The following is a 14,631-nucleotide window of genomic DNA, read 5'->3' on the forward strand; positions in this document are numbered from 1 at the left end:
TTTGTTACGATGGCAGCTTCAACAGGTTATGGGCCCAGGAAGGAGTTTGGAAGCCGGTGGAACCGTTTATGTTTTGACGGGGATGAGAAAAATTATGAACTGTGAGAAACTAAGTTTCTGGCGCACATGCGTCTGCTCAGTTTGAAGAAAACCATACTGAGCGAACCACCTGATGATGACGGTGACGGTGCAGAAGAAGACGCAAAGAAAAATGAGGACGTGTATGCAGAACTGGTTCAGCTGTTGGATGATAAAAGCCTTTCCCTTGTGATGAGAGATGCAGCGGATGATGGAAGAAAGGCGCTGAAGATTCTGAGAGAACACTATGCTGGTAAAGGGAAACCACGAGTGATCAGCTTATACACAGAGCTTATGTCTCTCCAGAAAGCTGTCAATGAGAGCGTCACAGATTATGTCATTCGCGCAGAGACCGCTATTACAGCTTTGAGAAATGTGGAAGAGACTTTAAGTGATGGCTTGTTGATCGCAATGATTCTGAAGGGCCTACCGGACTCTTTTAAGCCATTTTCCATTCACATAACCCAAAGTGATGAAACGATAACTTTCACGGAGTTTAAAACAAAGCTGAGGAGCTTTGAGAGCACAGAAAAGTTTAGTGCTGCTTGCTCAGAGGATGACAGCGTGATGAAGGTGAAAGCAAGAGACGGGTGGAACATGAAACTGACCTGTTTTAACTGCGGACAGAAGGGACATAAGGCTGTGGAGTGCACTTCTGCTATGAGCGAGCATAGAGAACAGCGACAGTGGTGTCATCTTTGCAAGAGTTCCACGCATAAGGATGTGAACTGCAGACGGAGAAAGCGGGACAACGTGAAGCGGGTGGTGGATGAGGAAGACCACAACTTTGCTTTTAAGGTGGGCCAAGTGGATGCCGTTTCGGTCAGCGGAGTGAAGGAAAAAGTCCTCATGGTTGATACAGGAGCCACATCATTTTCAAAGAAGGTCAGAACAGACTTGTTCATAAGAACGGTGTAACATTTAACATCCAGGTGTATGATAGACTGTTCTATTTAAGCACTGTTACAGATGATGTTGATCAATGTCATGGATGTTATGATATCCACACATGGCATGAAATTCTCGGTCACTGTAATTATGAGGACGTGTTGAAGCTGGAAAATGTTACAAAAGGGATGAAAATCAAAGGTAGAACTGAAATGTCTAATCTAAAATGTGAAGTGTGCACACAGGGTAAATTTGTTCAGAGCAGGAATAGGGAGGCAGATGAAAAAGCAAAAATTCCCCTTGGACTTGTGCACACAGATTTAGCTGGACCTATGGAGCAGATAGCAAAAGATGGTTTCAGATATATCTTGGCATTTACTGATGACTATTCAGGTGCAATATTTACATATTTTTTGAGAGCAAAGAGTGATACAGTCAAAGGAAAAGAGAAGTTCATTGCTGATGTTTCACCCTATGGCAAAATTTAATGTATGAGATCTGATAATGGCACCGAGTTTACATCCAGGGAATTTCAGTCTCTGCTCAGTAAAAATGCAATTAGACACGAAACCTCAGCCCCCTATTCACCCCATCAGAATGGGACTTCTGAGAGGAGCTGGAGAACTTTGCTTGACATGGCAAGGTGTATGTTAATCGAGAGTAGCTTACCAAAAATGTTATGGACGTATGCAATCCAGACTGCAGCTGCTATTCGCAACAGATGTTATAACAGACGTGTAGGACAGACCCCATATTATATGCTGACTGGAAAGAAGCCTGATCTTTCAAGAATGAAAATATTTGGGTCACAGTGTTATGCATACAAACAGAACAAGAGAAAGTTAGACTCTCGATGTGAAAAATCTAGTTTTCTATCCAGACTCAGGAAAAGTGAACAAAAACAGGTTGGTGGAATTTCTCACAAAGAGTGGGACATAATGCAATGTCAATATCAGTCAATGTCAGTCAATGTCAGTCAATGTCAGTCAATGTGTGAAGATGATGTGCGTAGGGAGAGCGCTGAAACTCACCTACCAAAACCTGAGATAATATAATTAATAAATTCCCAGGACATAAGATCTGAAACGTGTGACCCAAGCCCCAATACAGGTGAAAGGGAAAGGGTTGAGAGCAGGCGTTATCCACAGAGAGAGAAGAGGCCTCCACAGTACTTGAGGGATTATGAGTATGGAATAAAATGTGATGATGACCATGCACTAACCAGTATTGATTATTGTTATAGAGTTGCATGTGATGTACCCCACACTCTAAAGGAAGCTATAAGCTCACCAGAGTCAGAGTTGTGGAGTAAAGCCATGCAGGAGGAGATGAACTCTCTTAAGGAGAATGATACGTTTACCCTTACAACATTACCTGAAGGTAAAAATATAGTGGGGGGCAGATGGGTCTACACAGTGAAGGAAAACCCAGTTGGAACAACATACAAAGCTCGGAGTGTGGAGAAAAGGGTATAGTCAAGTTGCAGGCATTGATTATAATGAAACTTTTTCTCCAACTGCTGATGTGACATCAATACGTAGCTTAATGCAAATTGCAGCTCAATATGGTTTAGAACTGCATCAAATGGATGTAAAGACTGCATATTTGCATGCTCCTATTGATACTGAATTATACATGGAACAGCCAGAAGGATTTGAGGTCAAGTCAGAAACAAGTGAGAGGCTTGTCTGTAGACTAAACAAATCACTTTATGGTTTGAAACAGTCAGGGCAGAATTGGAATAAAATGCTAGATGATTTTTTTGATTAAAAATGTTTTTAGTCAAAATCCTGCTGACCATTGTGTTTACAGTAAACAAACTGGAGGTGAGAAAATCATACTGATAGTCTGGGTTGATGATCTTCTTATTGCAGCAAGCGATAGTCAGACACTCAGAAATGTGAAAAGAATGTTGGAGGAAAGATTTAAAATGAAAGATCTTGGTAAACTTACACATTTTCTGGGTATTGATTTTGCACAAGGAGATGGTGAAATAAAAATGAACCAGAAAAGGTCCATTATTAAGATTTTGGAGAGGTTTGATATGATTAATTGTAAACCGAGGTCAACTCCATGCGAAAACAAAATGCAGTTTGATAATGAAGGTTAACGTGTTGATCCAAAACTGTATCGAGAAGTGGTTGGTAGCGTTATCTATCTAATGACCTGTACTAGACCAGATCTAGGTTTCATTGTCAGTAAGCTGTCACAACACTTTTCTGAACCAAAGAACCAACACTGGGTAGCTGCTAAGCATGTATTGCGATATTTAAAGGGAACTGTGTACAAGGAATTGTGTTATAGGAGAAATGATGTAAATCTTAATCTCTTTGCATTTAGTGATGCTGATTGGGCAGCAGACTAAAATTATAGAAGAAGTACATCTGGTTACTGTTTTAGTTTGTCTGCCACTGGTCCTGTTATTTCTTGGAGGTCTAAGAAACAATCCACAGTTGCTCTTTCCACATGCGAGGCTGAGTATATGGCTTTGGCAGCTACTGCACAGGAAAGCCTATATCTTGTCCAGCTATTAAACAAAATGGACAATGAATGTATTTACACACCAGTGACAATTTATGAGGACAATCAAGGGGCAATTGCTTTGTCCAAGAACCCTATATGCCGTCAAAGGTGTGAGCATGTTGATATTAAGTATCATTTTGTTCGATCTGCACTTGAAGATGGAAAGACAACTATTGAATATTGTCCCACAGCAGCCATGGTTGCAGATATTATGACCAAACCTGTAACCAAAGCCATGCTTGATAGATTTGTGTTTTATTTTTGGTGTGATGTAAATGTACATGATAACTGTATGTTATTCAGCCTAAGAGCAAGTGGGGGTGTTGAACATTGGTGATCTTGAATGTGCTCTTATTATGACTGTTGTCTAAGAGGGTGTGAGTCTAAGGGCTGTGGTTCATTCATTATGCTGTTCAGATGTTGCAATTTAATAAATGACTGCATGCCGCTGTGAGTGTGCACGCCAGTCAAACGAAACCCGATGGCTACGTGAGTTTATTCCTCTGTCATGTTTTAGTCGGCTTTCTACCCTTTGTTACGATGGCAGCTTCAACACCTCTCCTTGGGATCTTTTGTGCAAGTCTCTTAATTCCCGCTGTACTGTACAGAGGACATCCTGGGCTTTTCAGTGATATGTTATTTGATTGGCTGGGAGGCCGGCATAGGAACAAGCACATTTTATGGAAAGATAAAAGGTGAGTAAAATATTGTCTATGGTTTTGTAACTATGATATATTTTCTTGTTCATTAACCCTTTAACTGCCCCACCAAGAAAAAAACATTTTAAAATTTTTTTGTTTGCATTTCTTATCTCCTTATGTCATTAGTTACCACACTCAATGTATTTTTTTTCAACACGTCCCATAATTTTTAAAATATCGGCCTCTACCAAATGGTTGATATGTCACTTTATGGCAAAAGGGATGAGCAGGAAACTCGACACCCTCTGTGGGCTAGGAGTAATATATATGTCTTATGCAGCTCCACAATTTTTAATTCAGCTGCATTGAGTATTTAAACTTATTATTTATCATTTATTATTCTTTTTCCTTCATATCAGATTTGCACCAGTGTTACCTGGGCTTCCTGTGTGTCAAGATGACCCTACAACACGTGCAGACTGGAGTCCAATTGAATATTTTTGGATACCAAGCATGCAGAAAGATGCAAAAATAAGGGCTGCAAGAGCAAGACGTACATGAGATGTACCAAATGCAAGATGTTCCTCTGCATTACCAAAAAGAGAAATTGCTTCCAGGACTATCAGAACTAACAAAGAACCAAATGAAAAGTGAAGGAAAAACTAGATTTGATTCAGTTTGAAAAAAGGAAAAAAAAAAATCCCCCAAAAATCAGTTTCACCTTAGTTCTATGTTCATTGTTCAAATAACACTAAAATGATTCAATGGGACCAATAAAAGGATACAGACATAAAGTGTTAAGCTTTAATAGTAAAGATATACTTGCAAAATGTAAGGAAAAGGATTGAAGAATGATAAATGTGTCTATTGTATAATCAAAATGTCTGTATTCTTGGATAATAGTCAATTTACAGCCCAAAATGTATGTATTCTTAGTTAAAAAAAAAAAAAAGAAAAAACCTTATAATCTGGTAAAATTTACCAAATGTGTTTGTTTTCATACTCAAATGATCCTATTGTCCACTACAGTTGACATGCTGTAAAACAAAAATAAAAATGTCTAAATTGTAGGATGTTTTTTTTTAACCCTAAACAGGTCTGGAATCACAAAAAAAAAATATTAGGAAAAAAATATTTTCCTTGGTTCTCAGGAGGATAGTGTTAATTTATGATTTCTATAATTTGACTTAATATTACCAAGAAACTAGATGGTCAAATAAACCATACATGTGAATTGTCATTGTTGATCTGTACTTGCATGAAAGTGCAATTATTCAGATGAAATGCAAATATATCAAAATTACAACAATTGTGGTTACCAGGTATAACCATTATCGTGCAGTCCTATAGCAAGTAACACCTCACATACCCCTTTTCCACCAAGGCAGTTTTGTGCTGGCTCGGACCAAGAGCCTAGTTCATGTTCCATGTCTTTCGAGACACAATGCACCAGCTTTAAACCATTTTTGAAATGACTGCTATTTTTGAAATAGCAACACTAACACAAAATTTGTGTATGCTGATGTACATTTACAAAGCCATTAACATCAATAGCAATGCAATGCCCACCATTGCTCATTGTTCGTTTCGGCTTGTTCATTCTGCATTGGCACTGCACGGACAGGTCAGTGTGCAGCGGGAGTGATCGGAAAGTAGACGACTATGCTTTAGCTGTGATTTGGTGTCATGCGGGAGCATGTTGAACACCTGAAACTATGAAACAACAGTGTTGGGATGTCACACGTCTCTAAAATTGTTGAACTAAATGCACTACTGTTGTGGTCTGTTATGGTCACAAAAGTCAAAATGTTTAATGTAACAGCAACATCATAACTCAAATCCTAAAGTTAAACCTGTGTGGTACCCATCAAGCAGTAAATCTTTACGGTCTGACTACACCACCCCTGATGATGGGCAGGAGGACCCACAAGTCTTCCCTTAATGTAGTGTAGCTAACTCTATTTCCCCACAAAGGGACAGTTGAAAAGAGGCAGATATATAAATGTATTTCAAATTTATTACAATTTAGTACAAAAAGAGATCTTAAATACTGCTATTCAATTGGTGGATTCTCCTCAGTCTAGGAAGGTCGGATCAGCCAATGAGAAACCCCTGCTCAGGAGGACCCTGGTGAGACAAAAAGAAACAAGGAGGAGACCGCAACCTAGCTCCAGAAGCAGCATGCAACACAGCAAGCACCACACATTCAAGATCTTCAGACACCACGACAAAAATCTCACACCGTGTTATGCTTATAAATAAACCCCAAACCAATGTCTGTAACAATGTGGTCCCTTGGCAAGAAGGGGCAAAGCATCAGTGTGGATCCGGCCTTGTACAGGGATAGCCCAAGCGGAAGACATAATTAGAGAGGAGAACCACCAACATTGATAGCACCAGAAGTTAAGGAACAATGCTACTACAAGTAGTGCACATGGGTGGTAGGCCCAGAAGCAAAAATCACATCACACAATCAAACAAACAAAAGAAAAGAAAAAAAAAGCGTATTAAATCACAAGAAAAGTGACTAGCCTGGTCCCTTTTTGGAAATAAAACAATCTTGTTAGTTGCCAGCCTCATTAAACCGCATAGTCAACTCAAACATGGCTAGAAAATATAGGCCTACTTTTCAGTATGCTCAACTGTCCCACAGCTCATTGACATAAGACAAAAGGTGAACATTCCGTTGCTACAGACAGACAAAAGTATTTTAAAAAATGTTCCAATGCAGATATAAAACACTCAATGACAAATGTGCATATTAAGGCGTTTACCGATGCAGCCCAGCAGCTCAAGTCACAATGGGATCACAACAAATTTTAAAACTCCATGCAGAAGCCCGTGTCCTCCATGAAGAGTAGACACGTACTTCTGGAAATTACCCTGATAAAACAAAGTATTAAAATTCAAATGGCAGTGATTACTCGTACTCTACCATGACCAACAGTACCTACATGAAAAGGAAGCCCAACACGCACCGTGTCCAGCACCAACACAAAGGCTGCGTCCGAAATCACATACTTAACGAGTAGGTAATACATTTCAATAAGTAGCCTACTTACTTAACGAGCGCTAAAAGAGTACGTACTCTACAGCCAAATCTCGTTGAGTATGAATGAATTCCGCCATGTTTACGTTATCATGTGACCTATGACGTTATAACAACTTCAGATATATGACTGACTGCTACAGGTTTAATATTTACTACCTAAATATTTTGATGTTGATGCAATTTGCTCCTTTTGTGGGCGGTCTTGTTGAATACACAAATGCCCTTTTATTGTTATTGTAGTTTAACCAATGTATTTGTGTTGTTTTTATGTTTGAACTCTATTGAAATGACCCACAGTTTAATCCTTGAAGATTAAACCCTTCATCAGTAACTCCACAACCCCAGCTCGTACGGTTTTCCTCAGCTTTTGCTGATATCTGCACAAATAAGACGTTGATCAGGTGCTTGAAGATCTCGGCTTTGGAGAAGAATGTTGATTTTACACTTGAAAAATGTAAATATTACTACTTAAAAATTAAAATTACCTCAGAAAGCATTTCTAGCCCACCCCAACACTTATCAACAATAATAATGATAAATGGTGACTAATAATTATTATTATTATTTTTTTTTCATATCTATGCATAACGTCACACAAGACAAATGCAGCTAAGATGAATACATTTAAATATTCAGTCAAGTAATGAATTAATGTATGTGCTAATGAAACAATTAGGCTATATTTTATTTACTGACAACAACAGGAGACATGAATAAACAAGTAAAATAATAAATAAAAGTCAACAACACATGAAACAAAACTTTATTCAGAAATAGTTCTGTATTTGAATGTTTACAGACGGTGAATCCACATCCGTCCATCACATCCCTCACTGCTGCAGTCAGACTGAATCTGATCATGATGAGAGAGGGACATCGAGTCCTTGTCTGAGTGCAGAGAGAGGATGAGGAAGACCATGATGAAGACCCTGGACCACACAACCCTGAACAAGAGCAGGAGAACATGTGCGGGACGATCTGACTGCTGCTGTGTCTGCTCTCCATGAGCACCAAGACCTGGAAAACACTTACACAGAGTAAAACACTTTGTCATGTTGTCAGCATTCTATTTATTGCTGAATTAAATTTGATATTTTTACAATTGCATGTTAATTTGATAAAGCTTCATTATTTCTGTGATTTAGTGAACTGAACTGGTGAGCAGAAGGTTTCTGGATCAATCTCCAGCGGTGTGTCTTTACTCCAGGTGACTCCAGAGGGATTGAGATCCTATAATAACAGCACTGTAAGTCACTTCAGATAAAAGTCTCTGGCAAATTAATACATGTAAATGTGAATTTTGTGAATGCTTTTTTTGTGTCTTGGGCAGAAAAATGCTTAATAAAGCTGCTTATTTCTTAAAGCTTCTTTTCTTCAATGTTCTACTATAATATTAATGCATGCATACATTTAATACAGTTTCTATTTGGGGTTTTAAAGGGTCAGGTCATCTAAACATAAATTCAGTCATTAATGACTTGCCTCCATTCTGTTCAATCCTTTGCCTGAACATAAAAGGTGATGTTGGTCAGGTTTCTCCTGCTGGTTTGTGTTCATACAGTATCAGTCAATGGAGCCTGACTTTCAGATTCTTCATGACATTATTTGAGGATACTTTAGAAACTTCTGAAACTCAGGCTTTATTGACTGAAATTGTATGAACAGAAACCAGCAGAACAAACTTGACCAAAATCACATCCTCAGTGTCTTTTGGTCTTTCTCTAGATGTTCTCTCTGGCTCTGGGGTCACTGAAGATGAAGAGAACACAGCATCATCTGGTCCTGATGAGAAAACAAGTGGAGATGCAGTGATGGAGCATTTCATCCATGACTCTCCATCTTCAGTGCACACGGCAGTCTGCAGACATTTCAGATCCTACAAAGATGCACAAACACAAAACAAAAGCAGTCATTTTAACAGCACAGTGTCAATTCATTTCTGTATTAGAAGTAGCATAATGATCTTACTTTGGATTTTTCTTTCAGGTTTTTTCCACAGATGCTGCTGTCACCTGCTCCACCACAAAAGATCTGCATCAAATGTACAGCAAACAAGAATCAGAAAAGTGCTGTAATAACTGTTTATTAATAAACTACAACTTAAAATTAAAAATATGTTTTGATAACTGTAGTGTACTCACTGAGAATCTTTGATGGCAGCATTTCTTCATCAGTCTCTCTGCAGCAGATAAACACATGTGTCTCATCTGTCCCTGTAACATCCAGACAAGAGTCAGTCTCTGTGATTTATCTGTGATATACTGCATTTACATGTTGAGATAGATGCTGATGTGTTCACGAACTTTATCCAACACAAGAGCTCAACAATTTATCAACACTAATGTTCAAATGAAATAGATAACTTATGTTTACTTAATGTAGATTTATTTACATTACTTACATTCATCTAAAGCAATGTAGACAGTTGATTCTACATAACACACACATCTCTCACTCAAATGTCTGTTCATGTGATTTGCTCTTTTGCAGTTCTCTTAGAACATTTCTCTGTCTCATATTAAACAGACAATTAATCGTCTTTAAGATGTAGGATATATGGTTCATGCAAATCCACTTTGGAGACGTACATATGCTTACTGGAGATCCGCTGTCTGTTTACATAATAAAACATGTTTTAATGTTGTTGTTCATCACAAATATAATATGATGTAACTGGCTAGCGTCTTTACACCTTAATAAATCACAGTTTACTCAACAGTAGCTCAACAAATACGATTTTATCACATGGGAACCGTGTTTTGTTTTATAATACTCACCTTTGTAAACACCCTCTACGCTGCTCTCCTTCACGGTCGATGACGATTCATCCCTTTCGCGTGGCATTCTGGGATTGAAAAGTATCCCTCGATGAACCCTTCAGAATCTTCGCTGAAGCAGTAGGACATCCGGGGATTACTCGCCTACTGTTTTATGGTTTTGAACGTACTTTCTTCACATACTCTTTTCCCCCTACTATATAGTAGGCATATTAGAACTCAAAGTATACGTACAACTGAATCTCGTAAGCATTATTGCAATTCTCGCCTACTCTTATGAACGCAAAAGATTAAACATACTAATTTGTCGCATACTGCTTTTTCCATACTATATAGTAGAGAAGTATTCGATTTCGGACGCAGCCAAAGAGAATCTGCCTTGCAACCAACAGACACTTACTTCCTAATTGGTCATGTGACTTTTCAGAACATGTGATCCTGGGTGTTGTGTGAACGTCATGCAGCTATCTTGTGTGCCTGCCTGTGTAGATCCCCACACCTGAAGCAAGTCCAACGGGAAAACTTAACCAATTGCTCAACCACCACCAGTGTGCAGCATCCACCTGGATGTGATCGCAGCCATAGGTGGAGTGGAGGGAGAGCCAATTCAATGAATGGCGATTGAGAAGCCATGATTGGCAAGAGTCAGGTGGAGGGAATTTGGCCAGGACTTCAGGGATACACCCCTACTCTTTACATGTGATTTTTAAATGAAGTTACAAAAGAAAACCTTACAATTGTTACCAATTCCAGTCAATCGCACCCCAATATGCACATTTCACATGCATCACATGTTTGTTCTATTCAAAGTGGCATAACTGTATGAGACAAAATATCACTTCACCAAGTTCTGTCTGTGTGAAGAGACCCTGCAGCAAATCGGTGAAGTGTTCCCAAAGTGATGTAAACTTCAAATGACTTCCTTGCTAGGGCAGTAGTGAGAATTGAATACCACAGGAATCATAGGGACCAAACAGTCCATGCAAGTAGCTCAGATCTAACAAGGTGACCTCTGAATCAGGTGTTAACTAAAGCCTTCCAAAACATGCAGGGGACCACTGCCTTAGTCTGATCACGGAAGCTGGTCTGAGACAGGATGTTGTATTTAACAGGTCACTAGAGAAAGGGTCTAGGGCCACAACACTGAAAAAGCTTCCACATTTGCCAGTTTGCTTTTTAAAGGTTACCAGCTGTAAACAAACCCTGGTTTATGCAAATTAGTCAGCTTTGTATGAAAGAAAGTGACAAGGACTGGATTAAGAGAGGAGTTTTATTTCATACATCCTATAGCCAGAAATTAAGCACAAATCACAGACAGGGAGGCACGTATGTGGTCTCAAATGAGTCACCTGAAAGTGAAAACAGCAAGTCAGCTTGACAGGCATGTTCAACCAGGAATTCAGCCAAAAAGCATAAACTATTGAACACCTACTTGGCTTATAGTAGTCATACACCTCAACGACTGCTGGCTTGAGATCCTGCACTGCAAGACCCTGTTTCAGTTGTAGCCTGTAGGTCATGGGGACACCCTTAGCAACCTGCGAGACAGGAGGGATGGAGAAGCACATAAGCACACATGAAGGAGTAGATAGAGAAGCTACCCTGTGCACATCTCACCCCTTTCAGATACACCAGCACATGGTCATCTCCAGCATCAACCCGCTGCACTAGTGGAGCAAATGAATCTGGTGGGGATCCAAGCTGAGAAAGAAAGAAAGTCCATTAACTGTAGCAGCTTCAAACATTTTGGGATGTTTGAAGTCATCTTAAAACATACGAACCAGTGATGTATCGGCGGTGAAACCTGACAGGAGTTTAATGTCCACAATAACCATGTTCGTAGTTGGTTTTGCACCATTGTACCTGAAGGAGTGAAGAATTAAAAAAAACAAAAAAAAACAAAGTCAAGCACTGCAATTTGGCACATCTAGAAAAAAAAAAAAAAAAAAGCTCAAGGTTGCTCAGAGTTGGCACAAGTTGCATTTGTGCAGCTATTCCAACCGTATACTTTATTAGGGGCTAAAGGGGATAACTACATTTGGACTGGCTTTGTGAAATGGTCAGAGAATTTAAGTGGTTCTTACGTCACAGTGATGTTCAGCAGGAGCTCAGATCCACGCACTCTGCAGTCTCTTGCCACCTTCACTTCAACACTAAGTGTACTGGAAACTCGAATGGGTGTTGGGACGTTGTAGAAACATGCAACCTGGGGATAATAAAAACCCACCCACACTAATAAACACCTACACTATGACCGAACAGGGACAAGCATAGAAGTTAAGCATGTGAAGTGTACAACCTGCACAGACACACAGGTGGAGCCCTTGGCTTGAACACTATATCTGCCAGGAATGTTCTTCAGCCGCTTCTCCTGATACAGCAGCCGGTTGTCTCGATTCACATCAAAGTTATACACCTCTCCTGCCACAGAGGACTGTAAAGTAACAGAGCTGGAGCCCTCCAGGCTGAACACTTTAGCGGCGAACAGAGACAGAGCATGAAGAGCCACCACAGTGTCCTAAAAATAAACAGGAGATTTAAAAAGAAAAAAAAAACCCTCAGACATCATTTGTGCTCCTGTTTGGTGTGCGGTCTCACCTGGGTGGAGGAAAAGCCTCCATAAGGGTTCTGCTGGGCCACAAGCCAGTTGACAATGCGGTTAGCATAGCTCAGATCAGTGGTCGTGAGAGGCTGTACAGAGAGAACCGCTAGCAGCACATACGAGCTGATCTCCACCGCCAGAGTGTCACCAGATGACGTCTGAGACCAGTGGAGCTTGTTGCCTTAGGACGAGAGAGGACAGAAAGTTGATGCCAAAGAACCTGAACATCAAGAGACTAGTGAACCTCACCTTCAGAAATGGCAATGTTCTTCAAGGCAGTTAAAAGCCGAGCTCGAGTGCTGGTCTCTCCAGCCAGACTGAAGGTGTAGGCAAGCAGAGCAGTCGTGTAAGTGTTTCTCAGGTTCCCAACGACAGGCCTCAAGCAAGACAGAGCATTGGTGATGACCGGATCCTGAAAGCAAAGCAGAAAGGGTCACTACACCAGTGGTTCCAAACAAAGTCTCTGGAGGCCATTTAATACATGGAAAACAAGCAATGTTGAGGGGACTCCAGAAATTACTGGACTACACAACTGGAAGGTCAAGAAGCTGGCAGACATGTTTTACCGTGACAAGGACGCCCATTTCAAGGAGTGATGCAACAACGTAGCCAGTCATGGTCACATTATCACCAACACCACCCTAAAAACGGAGCAGCATGACACTTTAGGTCAGACGTAGACTTCAGATCAGTTACAACACATTTAAAGAAACATGCACCTTCATGTCAATATGGTACAGGGTTCCCTCTTGCATGAAACAGCCATCTGAACCCTGCTTGCTGATCAACCAATCCTGTGCACTCTGGAGGACACTGGGATCAATGAAGATGAAACGCCTTGCTAGGCCGAAAGACCTCATGACGAAGGTGGTCAACCTGGCCAGGAAGAGTTGCATTACAACCCAATTCAATGATGCACAAAAGGAAAAGATTGAAACGCACCATGTATTGGATGCATCGTAGCCAAATGTGCTGTATGAACCATCACTGTGCCTGTAGTTTAGCTGTCCTTGGTATCCTGTTCAAGTCAAAAAAAAAAAAAAAAAAACCTTGGTCAGGATTCACATTACACCAAATGAACTCCGAGTAGGACTTGTAGGATTCGGTCATCTGTACCGCTCTGAAGGTAACCAGTGGCAGTCTGTCGGATGGTTAGGGTGAGCTGCGCAGTGCCTTCCAGGTACTGCAGGATGTAGATATTGGGAGCAAGAATTATCATATTTTGTTCTCCACAGCCAGATGGCATCTGTAGCAAGCCATCAAGATTATTTAGCGCACGACCCATTATGTCCCCTAAGAAAAAGGAAAACAATGCCGCCTGAAACCAGTCATTTTGCTGAAATTTTCCGATTCATTAAAGGGAAAAGTTTACCAAGGACTGAAACAGAGCATTTGGCAGATCCCAGAACCACATTTGCTGGAAATGTCAGAGACACATCTTCTGAAAGTACACTCCCTGTGGACAAAACCAAACAGATCAGCAGAGAGCCCTACAGTTTGCTGGTAGAGCAAGAATGCATTTAGAAAGTCACTGAGTGCAAACAAACCCTTTGGACAAAATAACCAACTCTGGGCGAAGATCCTTTCAACTCCTTCAGGCTATAAAGAGAGCAGAAGTGCACCAAATCAGTAAAACTGCATGAGCTCCATGATCAGACTCCAGAAAGCTGGTTAACACTTACCAGAACAAGTAGACTTTCAGTAACAATGTCAATGCGTCCTCTTGTTGGCACGGTCACAACTTCAGTGCCACATCGAACCTGGGATTGATCAGCCTGAGCACTGACAGTCACATTTACAGATCCTATAATATAGACGGGAAGTGAGCAACATCTCATACTCCTCAATTTAGAAGACAAACCATGAAAAACAGACCAAGGACCGATGCGGAGAGAATCCATTTAAAGGTCTTTCTCCCACTGGCACAGAGACAGGATGAATACGGATCATTAAAAGGTCGAAGACTGAAGTCAGAGGAAGACCCTGGAGTCACTTTAACCTGCCAATAAACAGTATTATTAGTACACAGTAAAGAGGTCTCTCCAGTTTCATTTAGGGGTGAGATTGACA

The 14,631-nt window shown here is 40.4% G+C and overlaps 2 protein-coding genes and 1 long non-coding RNA gene across 5 annotated transcripts in view; 1 reads left to right on the forward strand and 2 right to left on the reverse strand.

Moving 5' to 3' along the window:
- Positions 1–14,631, forward strand: part of LOC127942379 (alpha-2-macroglobulin-P) — a 57,482-nt gene that overhangs the window by 32,368 nt on the left and 10,483 nt on the right. The window lies entirely within an intron of this gene.
- LOC127942752 (uncharacterized) lies at positions 6,130–7,036 on the reverse strand. Its single transcript, XR_008149393.1, has 3 exons — positions 6,905–7,036; positions 6,757–6,819; positions 6,130–6,257 (listed from the first exon to the last, which is right to left on the reverse strand). It is a non-coding gene; the product is annotated as an uncharacterized LOC127942752 (long non-coding RNA).
- The window catches only part of LOC127942358 (alpha-2-macroglobulin-like protein 1), a 34,695-nt gene continuing 31,275 nt past the window's right edge, over positions 11,212–14,631 (reverse strand). For all 3 annotated transcript variants that reach the window (XM_052538086.1, XM_052538079.1, XM_052538054.1), the window contains 16 exons: positions 14,437–14,560; positions 14,244–14,365; positions 14,109–14,160; positions 13,934–14,017; positions 13,678–13,854; positions 13,504–13,579; positions 13,281–13,437; positions 13,128–13,202; positions 12,811–12,973; positions 12,558–12,742; positions 12,259–12,477; positions 12,044–12,165; positions 11,741–11,822; positions 11,577–11,660; positions 11,392–11,497; positions 11,212–11,308 (listed from right to left, as the gene is read on the reverse strand). In XM_052538086.1, the coding sequence (XP_052394046.1) occupies positions 11,268–11,308; positions 11,392–11,497; positions 11,577–11,660; positions 11,741–11,822; positions 12,044–12,165; positions 12,259–12,477; positions 12,558–12,742; positions 12,811–12,973; positions 13,128–13,202; positions 13,281–13,437; positions 13,504–13,579; positions 13,678–13,854; positions 13,934–14,017; positions 14,109–14,160; positions 14,244–14,365; positions 14,437–14,560 (1,869 nt within the window). In that variant the 3' untranslated portion in view covers positions 11,212–11,267. The remainder of the gene's footprint in view (positions 11,309–11,391; positions 11,498–11,576; positions 11,661–11,740; positions 11,823–12,043; positions 12,166–12,258; positions 12,478–12,557; positions 12,743–12,810; positions 12,974–13,127; positions 13,203–13,280; positions 13,438–13,503; positions 13,580–13,677; positions 13,855–13,933; positions 14,018–14,108; positions 14,161–14,243; positions 14,366–14,436; positions 14,561–14,631) is intronic.

Source organism: Carassius gibelio, chromosome A3 (genome assembly GCF_023724105.1).
Source record: "Carassius gibelio isolate Cgi1373 ecotype wild population from Czech Republic chromosome A3, carGib1.2-hapl.c, whole genome shotgun sequence".
Classification (NCBI taxonomy): domain Eukaryota; kingdom Metazoa; phylum Chordata; class Actinopteri; order Cypriniformes; family Cyprinidae; genus Carassius; species Carassius gibelio.